General features: G+C 40.8%; 1 protein-coding gene across 1 annotated transcript in view; it reads left to right on the top strand.

The window, feature by feature from the left end:
- Nucleotides 1-450: 450 nt before the first annotated feature.
- ANKFN1 (ankyrin repeat and fibronectin type III domain containing 1) overlaps nucleotides 451-15,690 on the top strand; it is a 57,737-nt gene continuing 42,497 nt past the window's right edge. The window contains exons 1-4 of the mRNA XM_010212519.2: nucleotides 451-651; nucleotides 6,399-6,609; nucleotides 11,026-11,220; nucleotides 12,639-12,752. Coding sequence (XP_010210821.2) covers nucleotides 460-651; nucleotides 6,399-6,609; nucleotides 11,026-11,220; nucleotides 12,639-12,752 — 712 coding nt within the window. The 5' untranslated portion in view covers nucleotides 451-459. The remainder of the gene's footprint in view (nucleotides 652-6,398; nucleotides 6,610-11,025; nucleotides 11,221-12,638; nucleotides 12,753-15,690) is intronic.

The following is a 15,690-nucleotide window of genomic DNA, read 5'->3' as shown; positions in this document are numbered from 1 at the left end:
TACGCTTTCAGGCTGCTGGAGTACATACACTAATTAAAAAGCAGGCTGAACGGAGTTGTTCCTGTTTGAGCCTCACTTCAGCTTTTGTCCATATGCTCAGAGAAGGGCAGTCCACACTCATCCATAGTGCAGCAGCTCCCGAGCCCCTGAAGTGCCCGGCTTACCACCCTGCTCACTGCTGGAGGGAGGCAGCGCCCGGGTCCTGCTCCTGTGCTTGTACACACTGCTGTGCCAATGAAACCAACTCTGCTTGTCACACATTGGCGTGATCTTGATCCAGTCTCTTCATTCAGAGACTCTTCTTCCCCGTGAGCTTGGGGAATGTGTGAGGTTATTCGCAATTGGATCCTTGTGTGCTCAGGACATCTGCTTCCCTACCGCTGGCGGGTGAGAAAGGAAGGTGTCAGAGTAACAAAGATTTGTTTTAAAGCTATGTTGTTTCTCTTCTAGAGACACTAGATGAAAATGACACAGCAAATGCATAACTTAAGTCTCCTGCAGACTAAGAAGAGCAGTGGGCCATCTTCTCCAAACGCTGCGAAGCGGTTGTATCGGAACCTCTCGGAGAAGCTGAAGGGCAGTCATACATCCTTCGATGAGGCGTATTTCAGAGCCCGGTCAGACCGACTCAGTCTCCGTAAGACTTCAATGGTAATTACTTAATATTTCTCAAATTCACAGTTTACTATCTTACTCATTTTTCCCTTGCTCCTTAATCTCAATATGCAGTAGAACCTGGTCTGTTTGCTGGAGAAAGGTGAACTTGCTGCCAATACTGTTGCAACAAAACAAATCCACTATTTCTTTAATTAGGAAGACATATCCATCAACTTCTCCTCTGAATTATTTTGAGGAAAAAAGTTCCTCTCCACTTAGGAAGAGCAATGACTTATGACAGTGTCTGTGGCTATGCCAGGAGACACCTCTTGAAACCATTACTGTGCTGCACTAAAGCAGATGTTCAGCAGAGGAATAAGCTGAACATGGTTGGGCCAGATGATGAAAATACTACAGTATGCCAGAAGAAGCAGCACAGTCTAGTTTCCTTTTGCACTAACAAATCCATATAAGATATGAGACATTATAGTGGGACATTATATACATGGAACTGAAACTAATTTTAAAATCAATTCAAAGTGATGCTAACAGACAGGGTCACTCCTCTCATGAGTTTAGAGGACCCAGGCGTGGCGCTTGGAAGTGGTAAGTTGAAACGTAGCGCTAATAAATGGGAAAGTCAAAAGGCTGTTGTCTGTCTTGTGTGAAGAAGCCGTGATTGTGTGATCCAAAGTACATATGGGATCATGGCGCTCTCCTGTAGCCTCACTGGAGTTTGTTTTACTGCAGGAGAAGCCTGAAACTGCAGTTGGGCTTGGTGGTTGGAGTACAGCTGTGTGGAGTACAGGCCACGGCTGCTCTTTAGAACAGTGGGTTCCAGTGGGCGGTGGGTTTCCAGGTGCTTTCAGTTTGGGGATCACTAGAATTTGGACTTCGATTTAAGTGTGAAGGCTCAGTTTGACACTGTGTGGAGCTGGCGGCTTCGTGGAATAGAGATGCCTGTAAAATGAACTTCCCCTCAAGCTGCTGCCCAGCGGGGAGAGCGGAGCCGCCGTTGTTGCTCCTGGCCTACTGCGAGCTTGGGTATGGCCACGTGTTACTAGCCTGGGGCCTGAGCTGCTGTCCCCAGCAGCTAGTGAAAAGATTCCCATTGAACTCCGCAGGCTGCGCATCCCGTTCCTTCGAATCTCCCAGTTGCCTGTTGTTTTCACAGTTTTCTGTAGAGTTGAATACCACAGAAACAATCAGTGTAGGGGTAGAGATAAGATAGGTCACGTTGCCAGTTGATTTATTTTGTAATCTTTTGAGTTTCTGCGGTACTGAGCTAATTCTGTGACTAAAATCAAGGCTCCAGACAAGTGAACAACATTTGTTAAATTTGTTTTCTTTCAGCTTTGGCTGGTGAACAGTTTTCTTTCCATTCTCTCTGCTGTGCAACACTTTCCATTCAGTAAATTGTTGTCTTGCTGCAGACATAGCAATATCCCAAAATAGCTTTATTCTTGAACTCATGTTTATCAAAACAAGTCTTTGCAGAAACTATTTTAACATTTTTTCCAACTCCAGTAGCACATAGTAGAGTTTTTCAGGCTAACCTAGAGCAAATATCTTGAAAGGGGTACTTCATTTTAATTAAGCTACATAAGATTGCATTTCTAAACACTCCAGCACTGAATCACTTACTGGAACATGGTTATTACTTACAGCAAAGCAATACTGTAGTCCTTTTCAGTATATACATTTGTGCACCAGTGTAACACCTAAATAAATTAATCACATAGCACAGCTGTCTAAAGCTAGTGATTAGAGGCTGCAGGACTGAGTCAAGGAAAAAGAAATGTAAAAATTGTCCCTAAACTGCCTGATCACCAGTTTCTGTTTGAATTCAGTGGTTTGTCTTTTCATAGCAGAAGAAAATTATCTAGGAGATGCAAATGGAGACAGAAATCAGGAGGCCTAATAACATTACATCGTCATCTTTGCACAGTTTGAGTTTCGTATTCCTGGGCTGGATATATCTGAGAAATACTGAAATATTAAAGACTTTTTTAAATAGCATATGATAAGTTTTTGCAAAAAAATATATAATAGTGTTGTGGAGTATAGAACATTTTCTGGGCCTGGAAAGCTGCGCTCAATGCAGACTTCCTGTGCAAACTGGGGAAATTTATTGTGGTGGTTGAAAATGTGGTAAATATTTTGCTGTCTCACCAGGATGTCGTTGGAGTGAATTGCATCTATTATGGTTTGCTGCGCACTACTGTGTGGATGAGGGATTACGTACATGCCTAGCTAGAAAGGCCGTATCACAATTCCCATGTTTTTTCTCTCTTTGAAGTTACTAGACATGCCAGCATATTTCAGACTATTGGTTGTGTCTGAATTGTTCATTTGGAAAACCTGATATTTGCAATTTGGTCTCAGAACTGTTTGGATTGGATGAAGTAAGTTATAAACTTCATGCTCTGTTTCTTGTTTAAATGAGTGCAGCTTTTTCAATCAGATTTCTAATGAAATGAAGAAATAGAAATTTGCTTTTATTTTTGCATTTTTGGTAAAACATTCCTGCCAATAGATTTGCTGGCAAGAACATTTATGAGGAACTAACTTAAGCATGTGCTTAGATTCTGTTCAGCAAATTATCAAGGGCCAAAATTTCAGAAATACTTTAGATATTTAGTTTGGCAAATAAAAATCCAAAGATGCATTTTCAAAGGCATCTAGGCAGGTCTAAATCTTGAAAATTGAATCCAACAATAACAACTCAGACAAAGTTTTGACAAGAATTTTACAATAGTCATTCAGGTGGATAAAATCTATTGTTAAAATCTATGTAGATACTAGAAAAGTGCCAAATGCCTTTGTCAGCCATATAACTGAGTTATTTTCAGCTGTAATACTGATTCTGCAGAATTCAGCCCTTCTTTCTTAATTACGTTCAAGGGTTTGTTTTTGTTTTTATATAATGCAAGAAACTGCTGAGATGCAGTATGAAATCAGAGTTCATTCAGATTTTGAATTAAATTTCTTTGGTTTGAATTAAAACCAAAACAAATCTAGCACTTAGGTAGCACTCTACAAGTACTAATGCGTTTAAGCCTTATAGACACACCGTGAAGTCTGTTGAAAGAAAATGATTATTCTGATTTCAGAAAGGGAAAAACTACATATGTACCCAGTGCCACAGAGGGAGAGGAAATTCAAACCAAGATACCTGGTTTTCCGGCTTGAGCCTGTGCCACCAACTTGTCACTGATTAATGCCATCGGCTCCAGCTTTTTGTGCTGCACTCCGACTGGCAGCCCGGGTTTCCCCAGATGAACTTAGCTAATAAAAATCGAATCTAATATAGTCCTTCAGTTAACTTCAATTGATTCCCTTTGTAATAGGCTCTTTATAAATTTGTTGTTAAATAGATTTTACTAGCTGTGATCAGTTACAAGTGTAATAAGATTTTGCCTGTTTTCTGAGTCAATAAATGTGGGGTGCTTCTGAATCATAAATGGCCTTTATTTCAAAAATGACAGTATAGTGGAAGTTTCAAAATTGATAGTGAGAAATTTTGAAATGACATAAATTGGTGTGAAATTAATACTTTCTCAATGATACTTAAATATTTTTTAAGATTTAATGAATATATTTTGCTTTTCTCATCAGTTCACAGTTCTCCACCCCTAATAAAGCTTCGAAGTGCAGAGGAGCAGAGCTTTTCTCTCTTTAGCTGACTATCAATGGTCTAAGCAGGTTAGTTTTGAGAACATAATACAGTGATAGGAACCTATTTGCCGTGTTCCTTATTTGAGTGAGAGTTGGAGACACTTAATACATACAGGAATCATTCCGTTAATTAAAATATTTTGTAATTAAATTAAAATTATTTTAAATTTCTGGACCCTTCATCACTTAAGGGTTAGGGGAGAATCCCCAGAATGAAAGCAATCTTTGATTTCAGAATAAGGTGTTACATAAGCAAGGCAGCAGTGGAGCTGCTGGGATGAAAGGAAATACTGGTGCATTGCAGTAACATGTTCTGTTTTAAGCTTTACCTAAAATTAGAGAAATAAGAGTCAACCTCTTTTCTAAAACAAACTATAAATGTGCAATCCCTAATGACAGTATTTGTCCTTAAAGAGAATCTTTTGCCTTAAGCAGAGGGAATGGCTAGAGAATGATAAGCCTAGCTGTTTACCTGTTAGCTTTCTTATTGTAAGATTTCTTGCACTTAACACTGAATTATGATCTGAGTATTTGATAATAAAATGATATCTTGATCTCACAATCCAAAGAGAAATTTGGCAGAGACCTGTTGTCATGGAACACTTAAGTTATTTTTTATTTTGCATAGAAAACTACAGAAAAAAATTACTTCCTCCGAGTGAGATACCTTTCTAACTTAGGTATCTGAACAGGTTTGTGTGTCATAGCTGCGTGAGGCCCTTTTCCCTTGCGGAACACCTGGAAAGGGCCCTGCAGAGCGGTGCCGATTCCAGGTGTAGCGCTGCACTCTGCCATGGGCTGCGGCTGTAGTTTCCAGAGGTGTTTGCAAATTAGTCTGTGCATTTTTAAAGGTGAAAAAAGGTGCGAATCCAGCAGATCAGTACTCAACCTGGAAATGTTATTTCACTGAGAGCAAAAGTTGTGCAAGAGTATGCCAGATACGTTTAAAAAGGGGAGATGAAGTGTTTTGATGTGCTTGAAATGTTAACTTCTGATCACAGTAGAGAGAATGTTTCAGGGTTCATTTCATATCATAAGCGACATGTTATTTTATGAAAATTGCCTCTGTTTCTTCCGCTGTGAGCTTCGGGGCAGAGCAGGGTGCTTTCCCTACGCATGTGCATGCCCTGCTCTCCTGGGGACGCTCTCTCCAGCTTGCCCGCTGGCACAGTGTGTCTGCAGAGCTCTCTGCTGCGGTCCGTGCCCGCGCGCTCGGCTCTCCCTGCCCTGCCGAGCCTCTTGCTTCTACTGAACCATTCCTAAAAGAAACAAAAACCTATTGGGTAATTAAGGCAATGGGACCCTGGCAGAGAATTTCAAGAAACTTGGCAAATGATGTCTCATTGCTGCAGCTCCAAAGGATGTTTCCAGCACAGAAACCTGCAGGCCGTGCTAGCATCCTGCACCTGCCTCTGTGCAGCTCAGTTAAGAAATGATGAGTTTCTTTGTATGATGCTGTTCTTCATTTATCTCCTTGCCGTTGGTGGGAAAAGGCCCTCGGTGGTTCTTCCTACCTGAGAGTCAGGGCAGTTTGGACTCTCAGCTTTGCTTTATCTTCCTTGGTGTTGGGTGGATCTTTTCTGAATACGGAGAGTACACAGGCAGTTTATTCACACTCATTTCTACTTCTTCAATTAAGGACTATGGTATTTCTAGTTTGTGTGGGAGCTGTAAATGTTTTTCTCTGGAATGGCTTCCTTAATTTAGGTTTGGATCACCTGAGTTTGATACCCCAGATTTTAGTGTTGAGTTTGGGGTCTGAAAAACTCAGTAATCCAAAACACTGCCAAAATCACAGTCTTTCATAGAGTTTTGCACAGAATATGCAATATCATTCATGTAATTTGAATTCAGGGCAGATCTCTAGGTAAGTGTGGGTTTGTTTTGGATGATTTTGAATCTCATATCAGTCCTCCCACAGACCTGAGCTCAGTTCAAACACACAAGACTGGAAGCCGAGCAAGCAGCGTTTTGACGAAAATTTGCATGTTTCTAATTGGACCTAAACTGGAGCTCAAGGATCAATATTTTACAGCAGTCTCAAAAATACGCTTTTTTTCCATTTATTTTAAAACACTGACGTTTGAAAAGTGATCTGAATTTCTGTTTTTATTAACATGCAGAATTTCCAGTGCAATGAAGCTATGTTTGAGGCCGTGGAACAGCAAGATCTGGACGCGGTTCAGATTCTTCTCTATCAGTACACGGCGGAGGAGCTGGACCTGAACACACCCAACAGCGAGGGACTGACGCCGTTGGATATTGCCATCTTGACAAACAACGTCCCCATTGCTAGGACTCTTCTGCAGGTTGGGGCGAAGGAAAGCCCACACTGTAAGTAAGAACACAAATTGAACTGGCTTCGATAATTCCCCTTAGGAGATTAAGTTTACTGTTGCCAAAAAATATGTTATGCACAAAGTTGGACTGGCGTTATCATTAGAGTATTGTACCAACACTAGCACCACAGCGCTGGGGGGTATCTGAAGGACTGTCTGCTTGCTGGCTGTGTGCTCAGCAGGTGTTTTTTGTTCCCTAAGCCAGGCATATTAACCGATGAATCAGGTTGAGCTTCTAACCTGATTAACATTTGGGGAGTTGAGTTAGTCAGTAGTGAGAAGAACTGTGTAAACAGAAGCTCAGTGAGTAATCCAAAGATTGCAGGCTAAAATACGGAGCTTGTCTTCAAAAATGGCCGTATAATGGATTGTCTTGACTATGATTTATGATGATTATCCTTTCGATCTTGGCATTGATGCCTTCAAGAGAGAGGGTGTGTTGAAATCTGTCATTGCCATTACCTTGGGCTGCTGCTTATAACTCTTCAGTCCTACTCTTCATGTGACCCAAAATCCCACTCACACGAGAATTTCAAAGTCCTACAGAACCAGTGAAAACATCAGCATGAGATAGGCCTTCTCACTTATAACCAGTTATTGTAGTTATAAAACTGTCCTTTGTATTCCTTCATGGGCATTTTTATGCACAATTTGTGGGTTGGACGGTGACTTACCAACCCAATTAATCAACTGTAAACTATGACACAAACTCTGACGCCTTGCTTGTGTCTAAAAATACCCCAATGTATGCGAATTTGTTTTAAGCTGTCAATGCCTATATTTAGGACATTCCCAGCAAGGCCATAATGAGACTGTGTTTGAGGGGTTCGGCCACTGCAGACTCTGCCATTAATTTCAAGTTAGTTAAATTAACAACATTTAGTGCTGGCATGTCAATCTCAGTGCTCCAGGAAATTGCACCTTGAGGCTACTCACATTGCCAGTTTTTTCACTGCAGAGTGTGTGTGCATGTGCGCGTGTGTGTGTTGGGTTTTTTTGCCAGACCCTCAGTGTTGGTACACCTTTATTGCTTTTCTATGTCCACAGCACTTATATTATCATTTATTCTGGCCTCCTTTAACCTTCCCAGGAGATTTTTGCATAGTGTAGCTGCTCAGTGAAAAGAGTTTTTTAGCTTTATATTTATTTGTTTATTTTTCTGTCATGGTTCATGACTGAGGCTTTAAAAAAAAGTGTGACAGCATTTAGAGTACATGATTGACTGCTGAAGCAACATTCATTAACCATGACAAATCTAGAGGAAAACACAGTCTTGAGTGTTCTAAACAGCAGTAAAAAAGACTAAACTAATTTTTCATTGACCTCATCTGTAAATAAATGCAGTCTGATGGCGAGCAGGGGCAATCATAAATTAGTATTCATTTCCTGTAATTAATGCAAACATGCCTATGAACACAGAGAATATGAATATATAACCACCTCATTTCCATTTCAAAATATACCCACCAAATTTCCACTTCACTTATCTTGATTTTCTGATTGAAATAACGCATCAAGCTTTCTCACTAAAAGCAAATGATTGTTTTTTTCCTTAAGGAGTTAAGGTTGCTGCTTGAAAGCAAAATGCAAAGAAAAATTTTAAGCCCTCAAAACAAAGGTTCGCATCGTGTTTGTAGTTGGCTTCATTCTCATGGAATTGATGGCGATCACCTTCTCTTTTCTCTAGTCCTGCTTTCCCTCCTGTACCTGAGCAGCCCTGTTAGAATGAAATCTGTTCTGTTTTTGTGGTCTCAGGGCTGTAAGAGCATGATCCAGCACTCAGCAGGAGCATTTTCATTTGTCTGTGGTGGGCAGTTGGGCAAAACTTACCCAAGCTTTCTGGGAAAGGGATGGTTTTTAAGGGAGAATTCCGAGTCAGCTCTAGTCTGGGATAGGACACAAGCATCACTGAATCTGGTTGTATAGGTGATTGTATAGGACGTACACAGATCGGGAGTTTGCGAGGTGAAGGCCCTGTCCAAGTGCACCCAGGAGGCTTCCTACAGGGAAGGCTCTTGCTCTTCTACTGTCTTAACTATAAGAATCTGTCTGGAATCTCAGTGTAGCCGCTAACATAACGCTGTAGAAAAGAAGAGCTTGAGGATAGATAGCTTCCAGCTGTGTCACCTGGACTGCTGCCTGGAATAGATAGAACAGAGGATAAAACCATAGAAAATAAAAGTGATCTGCATTTCCACATGAAGCTCAGACTGTATAAATCTTACCAGGAACCTAGCATCTCTTAAACACAAAGTAAGCGGGATCAGAAGTGCAGCGTTTAGAATATTAACTGAGTGTGGAGGAGGTAGAACTTTCACTGTTGTAAAGTCCACTGTGTTACCATCTTTTCAGTTACTGTTATTCATCACATGTTTTCGGCTTGGCTTGTTCATGCAAACCCAAATAAAAATAAGATTAAAATTTCCAGTGGCTGATCTGACATGTTTCCAAGACCTGACAAACGTGGATCTTGATTAAAGCGATACAGCCAGATCCTCAGTGGGAACTTGAAGCAGTGCCAGCTCACAATCACCTGAGGTTCTGGCCCATAAAAGCTCCTCTCTCAGTCCTGGTGTGCTCTCAGATGTGCTGCGTGCTTATTGTAGGCCTGGCTCCAGGAAACCCTGTCACCTTTGGCCTCCCGGTAAACAGCCGGTGCTGAGGATACCGGCAGATTGCGGTAAGCCCGGCCCATGTGTCTCTGATGTCCATATGAAGAATGCTCAGACTTCCACAAGGATGGCAGCAAGCCAGTTTCTGAAAGCAAAATGTTCAAGACAAACCTTCTTAAACAAATCCCGTTGGATGTCAGCGGCGTTAAGTAATTCTTTGCTCTGCGCCTGTGGTTTTTAAAGATCCAATGGCACTTTTCACAGTGGTCTGCAGGGTTATCCCTAGACTCTGTGGAACTGACTGTGATAGAGTGATGAGATAATGGGCATGAATTAAAATAAATAAAAATAAATAATTAAAAAGGCTGGATAACTCTTATTACCTAAGTAAAGGAACAGCTTGTGCAGAATGGCTGTAAAGCCTGAGAAGTTTTTCTGAGAGGTTTTCAAGACCAGACTGGAGCTCTGCGTAACCTGGGCTGACCTAATAGCTGACCCTGGTCTAGAGAAGGTCCCTTTCACAATGAATTATCCTCTAATCCTGTGATTCCCGATTAGGAATAACATGTCTGGCAGATGTCGTCTATCCTGTGTGTGTTTTGATGTCAAAAACCAGTCTTGGTCTAATATACAACAGTTTGATTGTTTCATAAATGTCTACTCGTTTCTTGCAGAAGTAAATGATCAGTGCAGCTTGTGCGAGACTCATGCTGCTTCCATAAAATCCCTAGAGAAACCAGGGCCTGGCTGTCCCCATCACTGCTAAGAGTTGTGGCTTGTGACAGTAAAGCATTTTTGATAAATAGGGGCCTTTTAAATCAAGAGTATCTGAGAGCTCTTCTGCAAAACTACCAGACACCAGATAAAATTTATTTTCTGTGATTTCATGATTCCTTCTCTTGTAGGCTATTTCCTGTATATTGAACATCAGATCAGTTGTTGCATTCCTTCTCATTTTAGGCAGCTTCATAAATTGTAGTTTTTAAGCTGTAGATAGTTTGAACAAGCTCAACCTAAAAAGAGTTCGGACAATAGTGATTGATTCTACTTGTTTCACTGCATAGGGGCTAATCTGTGGCACTTCTGTGCACTTGGGCAGAGATCAAAGCCTATTTTAGCTTATAACCTATATTATTGTCATTTTCATCTTTATATAGCACTTAGCAGTTTGTAAGTTTGCTGGATGGACTGCTAAATGTTGAACAGAACATAGAAATTGTTCTGTGCACTGGAGAAAAACAGAGCCTCTGTGTGGCAAATTCTTCACTGTCTGTCAAGACTTGGAGAACTGAATAGAGCTGCACGTGGGGGATGTTCTGAAGCCCAGCCAGAGCCCTTAAGCACAGCACTCATTCTTCTACCTGCCAAACTCTCTCTTCATTTGGAGATCTATATATTTATCGTATATGTTTATCTATAATACCAGCCTCTCTTTGTTCCATAGAACCTTACGTTGTTATGGCTAAGTAGAGGCCAGGGAGATGGAGAAAAAATGTTCAATTTTTTAGTTCTTTTTTTTTACTATTCTGCCAATTTAAAACATTCTCTTTCAGACTACTTAAAATATTATAAAACATTTAAGAAACACTGGGAAGTAAAATTTGCTCAATTTATACAAATGAACATATTCTGAAGTGGTGTAAATTGCCATGGCAGTAATCCACTTGACCAAAGGACATCTACTGCAAGACAATGTTGGAAGGATTTGAGCTTATACGGGTTAAATTGAGATGCCCGAGGCCATAATTCTATTGCTTTAGTCCGTGGAGTGATGATTTATTTTTCTCTTTCCTTGGAAGTTGTTAACATGGAAAGCAGGTCAGCGCATCTGAGCACCTTGGTCCAGGAAGCACAGCAGCGCGTTACCGAGTTGTCTGCACAAGTGCTGAATGAAGGCCTGGGGATGGACAGCACCGAGAAAGAGAAGCAGCTGAAAGCATGGGAGTGGAGATACAGGCTCTACAAGCGCATGAGGGCCGGCTACGAGCATGCTCGTGAGTAGAGGAAAGTCATTATGAAGTTCAGGACAAGAATTCCGTGCCACTGAGAGTACCCCGCCTTGATCAAACAAAAATATTCTGATACTCACAGGACTGCTGTGAGGCAGACGAGTGCTAAGGTGGGAAAACTGAGTAGAACTAAGTAGCATCACCCCTAATGAAAAGAGAATTGATGTAAGAGCAAAAATGTGAGAGCAGCAAGCACACAGCTCCGTTAGGAGCAGGCTGCTTAAACTGATCAGAAGAAGCCTACATGCTTTTGGTTCAGGATCTAAACATTCCCTCCTGCTTCTTTCTGTTCACATTTACTTCTGGATTTCATTTAGTGTGACCAGACTTTAAAATATGACTATGAGGAATATGTGACTAGAGGAGAAGAGAGACAGAATATTTGCATTTTTCCTGTTGCAATTTAAAAAAAAAAACTTTTAGGAAAATGGAATTTTAAATATTTGATCAAACAATGGAATTAAATATGAAAATATACTCTTATTTTTGGCATCTGCGTATGAGAGCTGTCACAGATTAGACTACTTTTAAACAATCTTACAAGTGAGTCTGTACCCAAAGTAAAAGCTATTTTGTACCCATGACAAGGACTGAACAAGCAGGGCTGAGTTGTGTCCCATTTAGATCTTCAGACTGTGTCCCATTCAAGGAAAAGCAAGCTTTACCATTAACACTTTTATAGCCACCGTTAGCTAAATGTACTTACAAACAATTTTGGCAAGGTTTTTCTATTCTAATTTTTTTTCAGGGCAGATATGGGGTTTCTTGTATTAGATATTAAATACAGTTTAATGGTAAGTTATTATAATGAAAAAATTGTTCTTCACATCAGCAGTAACTTGTGACATTTTGTGTTTGATTTCTGAATTGAGTCTGATTGATAGTCTGTGAATTCAGCTTTGTTTTAAGAGACATTAAGCCTCAACTGACAAATGTATTTTGGAACTACTACACAGAAACATTTGTGAAGTATGCAATTTCTGAATCACAATAATGTAAAAATGGTTTCTGTCATTTGGCATATTGGAGTTTGTTAGTGAAACCATAAAGGTTTAATTAGTTCTTTGTGGTTTTGTCCTTTTTCTCCCCTCTTACCCACCTCAAGAGATTTATAGGGGCTTTTCATTGACATAATTAGCATGAATCTGTTTTATTGGGTTACATATATGCAGGAAGATATTTTTAACCAAAAGGAGCCAAAAACCATGATAGAAACAAATGGTGTCTGCAGGATATTGTTAGCAGGGGCACTAATTAAAATGCTCAAAAGGCAGAGAACACAAACACCTCCAACCCAAAGCTCACAATTGCAGGGTGATTTTCAGTGGGTTCTTTGAAGACACAAACATTGTTTGAATAGGATTTGTTGTGCTGAAGAGCTGATGTTTTCTCTTCTCTCCCAGGAGCCCCTGAGGCGCCAACCAACGTCTGTCTCATGGTAACAAGCAGTACATCACTCACTGTCACCTTCCAGGAACCTCTGAGTGTCAACTCAGCTGTGGTGACCAAGTATAAAGGTACTGGTTTTAGACATCTTTCATTTATCTTAGCTATGTACAAAAATTTGAGAGCTAAGCGACCAAGATATTTATCTACAAGAAAGCATTTTGCAGTGTACATATTTGGATTTAATTATTATCCCTGTCAGTAGCTCCAGAAGAGAATTTTTCCCGCAAAGAAAGAAATTTTCAAAAAAGTAAGATAAGTTAACCAAAAGCTTTCTCCTTGAGTGTTTTGAAGAAATTCGCTTGACTCGCTGTGGTTAGGACATCAGCTCAGTGACTGGGTTGAGATGAGCCAGCTATAAAACACAAGCTAACTTTTGGTGCCTGTGGGCTTCTGGAACCATGTGTATCTTTGTAAATGCCAAACCCACACCACCATTTCTTAAAGGAATGCCTCTGGAAGCTGAAACTTCTGGCAGCATCATCATACAGCCCCACTAATTAGCTATTCCAGGGCTGCCACATCATTCCTGGAAGAGCAATACATTTGGGGTGGCACCAGTTAGTTGCAAAGTGGAATGAATAGGAAAATGCTTCCATCTGAATAGCTCTGTTGAATAGAAATGGTTTCAAAACAGAATTTCTGTTCCACAGGAAATTCCAACTTAAAAAAAAAAAAAGTTTTATTGCAGGTTAGAACAAAAATAAGAAATTTTAAAATTTCCTGTTTAAAGGAACTTCCAGGTTTTCTAAAATGTTTGGAACAGTAAGTTCTTCCAAGCTAAGTGCAGCAATCAGCAGCCTCCATGTTCCGTTGGGTCCCAGGGATATGTATCAGGATACCCCTTCCCCATAAAAGCACCGTGCCAGGAACAGCGGCCTTTGCTTGCCGGGGGGAGGCAGAGAATGGGGACCTCAGTGTCCCCCGGCTGATTTCCTGCTACTTCTATCTCAGCCTTCCTGCTGTCTGTTCCAGTTTGCATTAATAATTCAAAACATTATCGGAGAGGTGTTTGAACCTTGGATTGTCCTGTGGACAGCGAGGACTGCGACGGTTGGGTTGTGGAGCTGTCTGGTCTGTGCGTGAGCGGCGCTGAGGGCTCCAGTCCGGGAGCGCCCAGCAGCTCATGGGGCTCCTCTGCGGCTGGGAAGTGCAGGTGCACAGGCCCCCCAACATCTGCACCCCGAGGACTGCGTACTCTTCCTTTGCGCTAGGTAGATTCTCTTTCTGTCCTCCCCCTGCTTTCTGTCATGGCCAGGTTTGGCCAGCACTAACCTTTTTCACAGTGTTTAAAAAAAAGGGCAACTTCCCAGACAGCCCCCAGCCCGTCAGAGCGATTCTGCTGTTTATAACCTCGGGAGAAAGGTAAATTACTCTATTCTACCTAGTCGACTGTGGAGTGCTGCAGGAAGGGAGACTCTGAAAAGCATCAAAGCCCTTTAGAAGCCTAAATCTAATTTTCAACAATGGGTTGTGTTGCCGAGAAACTCGATTTCATTTACGGACTTCCTACTGCTTGATTTACTTGTGCAAATGATACCTGGGTTCCTAAAACACTTAAGTTCTTTTGAAAATAGTAGCCTGCTCTTTGTAATAAGCAGATTTTTACAACCCTGCTACAATGTCCCCAATATATAGTATATGTTGGTATTTTCACAGTAAAGCAAGTCCCAAATACGATGGAATTTTAAAAGATATTTTCTAAAAGTTGTGGTTTTCTGCTCTTGCATATACATTTGGTTTGAAACTGTTTTGTGCCATGCCAGCTCTGGTCCCTTTTTAGTTAGTAAAACATTAAGAGGAATTTAATCCACCGTGACCTAACTTCCTAATCAGACGAGGTAGCAGTGTCGTCACATTTTGAATTATCCTCACTAGTGAGCGTTTTATGCTTTATCAAGTTGACAGTTAGTCCTGCCAGAATGTTCTTTTAAAATCCCTTATCCCAGGAGTCCTGCATATTTATGGCTGGATAAAAAGAAAGATCATTAATAGCTCCTTTTGGTGACTTTCGGGAATTAATTAAGCACTGGTTGTAGAATTGTTTATTACGTTACGGAGTGAGATTCTTTGTGCTAGTTTCAGGGGTCATAAAATGAACCTTCCAAATGATCCCTTGCAAGAATGATTAGAACCAGCTAGCAATTACTAGCCATGAAAGAGCTTGATAGCGGTGTCTGAGGATCTTCTTAATCTGATATATAAACCCCCAATCTAGAGAACCATCTAAGTATTTTGCTAATTCAGAGCCAAAATAAGCTGTTAGGGGTTTTCTCCCCAGTACTTCTTTTTTTAGTGAAGAAAATTCAGGAGCACTTACAGCAGTGTTTAGGGAATACCTGCTCATTAACAAATGCTAATAATGTTCTTTCTCTGGGCCTGGGTTGTAGAGGATAAAAACTGACAACAGTTCTGTTCAGTTGAGTTCAATTCCTTAAAAACACTGAGAAACTGCCAATTCCTTTATTCTGGGTCATCTTTTTTTTCCCCTTTATTTTTCCAAAATTTTATTTGCTCAAATGTCATTTCAAAACCGGGCTCGGAACATTATCTAGCTGTTTGCTATTTTCTTGTGTGCGATCCTTTCCCTTGTTAGCTGTATAACTTAGAAATAATAGTAGAGGAGAATAATACTTTGCACTCACTCTCAAACCACTAAAACCATCTCACTTCATTAGGAGCTTTAATTTTAACCACACACGGTGCCTGGGTATTGACTTTGGTGTCCCAGCTGGATGGCAGCTCAGTGGCTGCCTTCTCCTGAGCCACTGCGTACGGAGCCAGCGTGTTCCTGACTTCCTCTCCTGGCTTCTTGGTTCATGTTGCAGGCACCATCCTAATGGCTCCCTTCAGTTTCCCTACAGAGCAGGCTACAGGGCGGTGGTGGCTGCAGTGAAATTATTCCTAGGCATATTGTAACTTAGTAAAGTGTTTTGAGCTTGGAAGCATAAGTCGGACATAAATCAATAATAACCGTAATAATCTTCTCTGCGCTAGAGAGAAATTTAA

Source organism: Tinamus guttatus, unplaced genomic scaffold, assembly GCF_059628265.1.
Source record: "Tinamus guttatus ecotype Peru unplaced genomic scaffold, ASM5962826v1 Tinamus_guttatus_pri_ptg000045l, whole genome shotgun sequence".
NCBI lineage: Eukaryota > Metazoa > Chordata > Aves > Tinamiformes > Tinamidae > Tinamus > Tinamus guttatus.
This window is presented reverse-complemented; position numbering and strand designations above follow the sequence as displayed.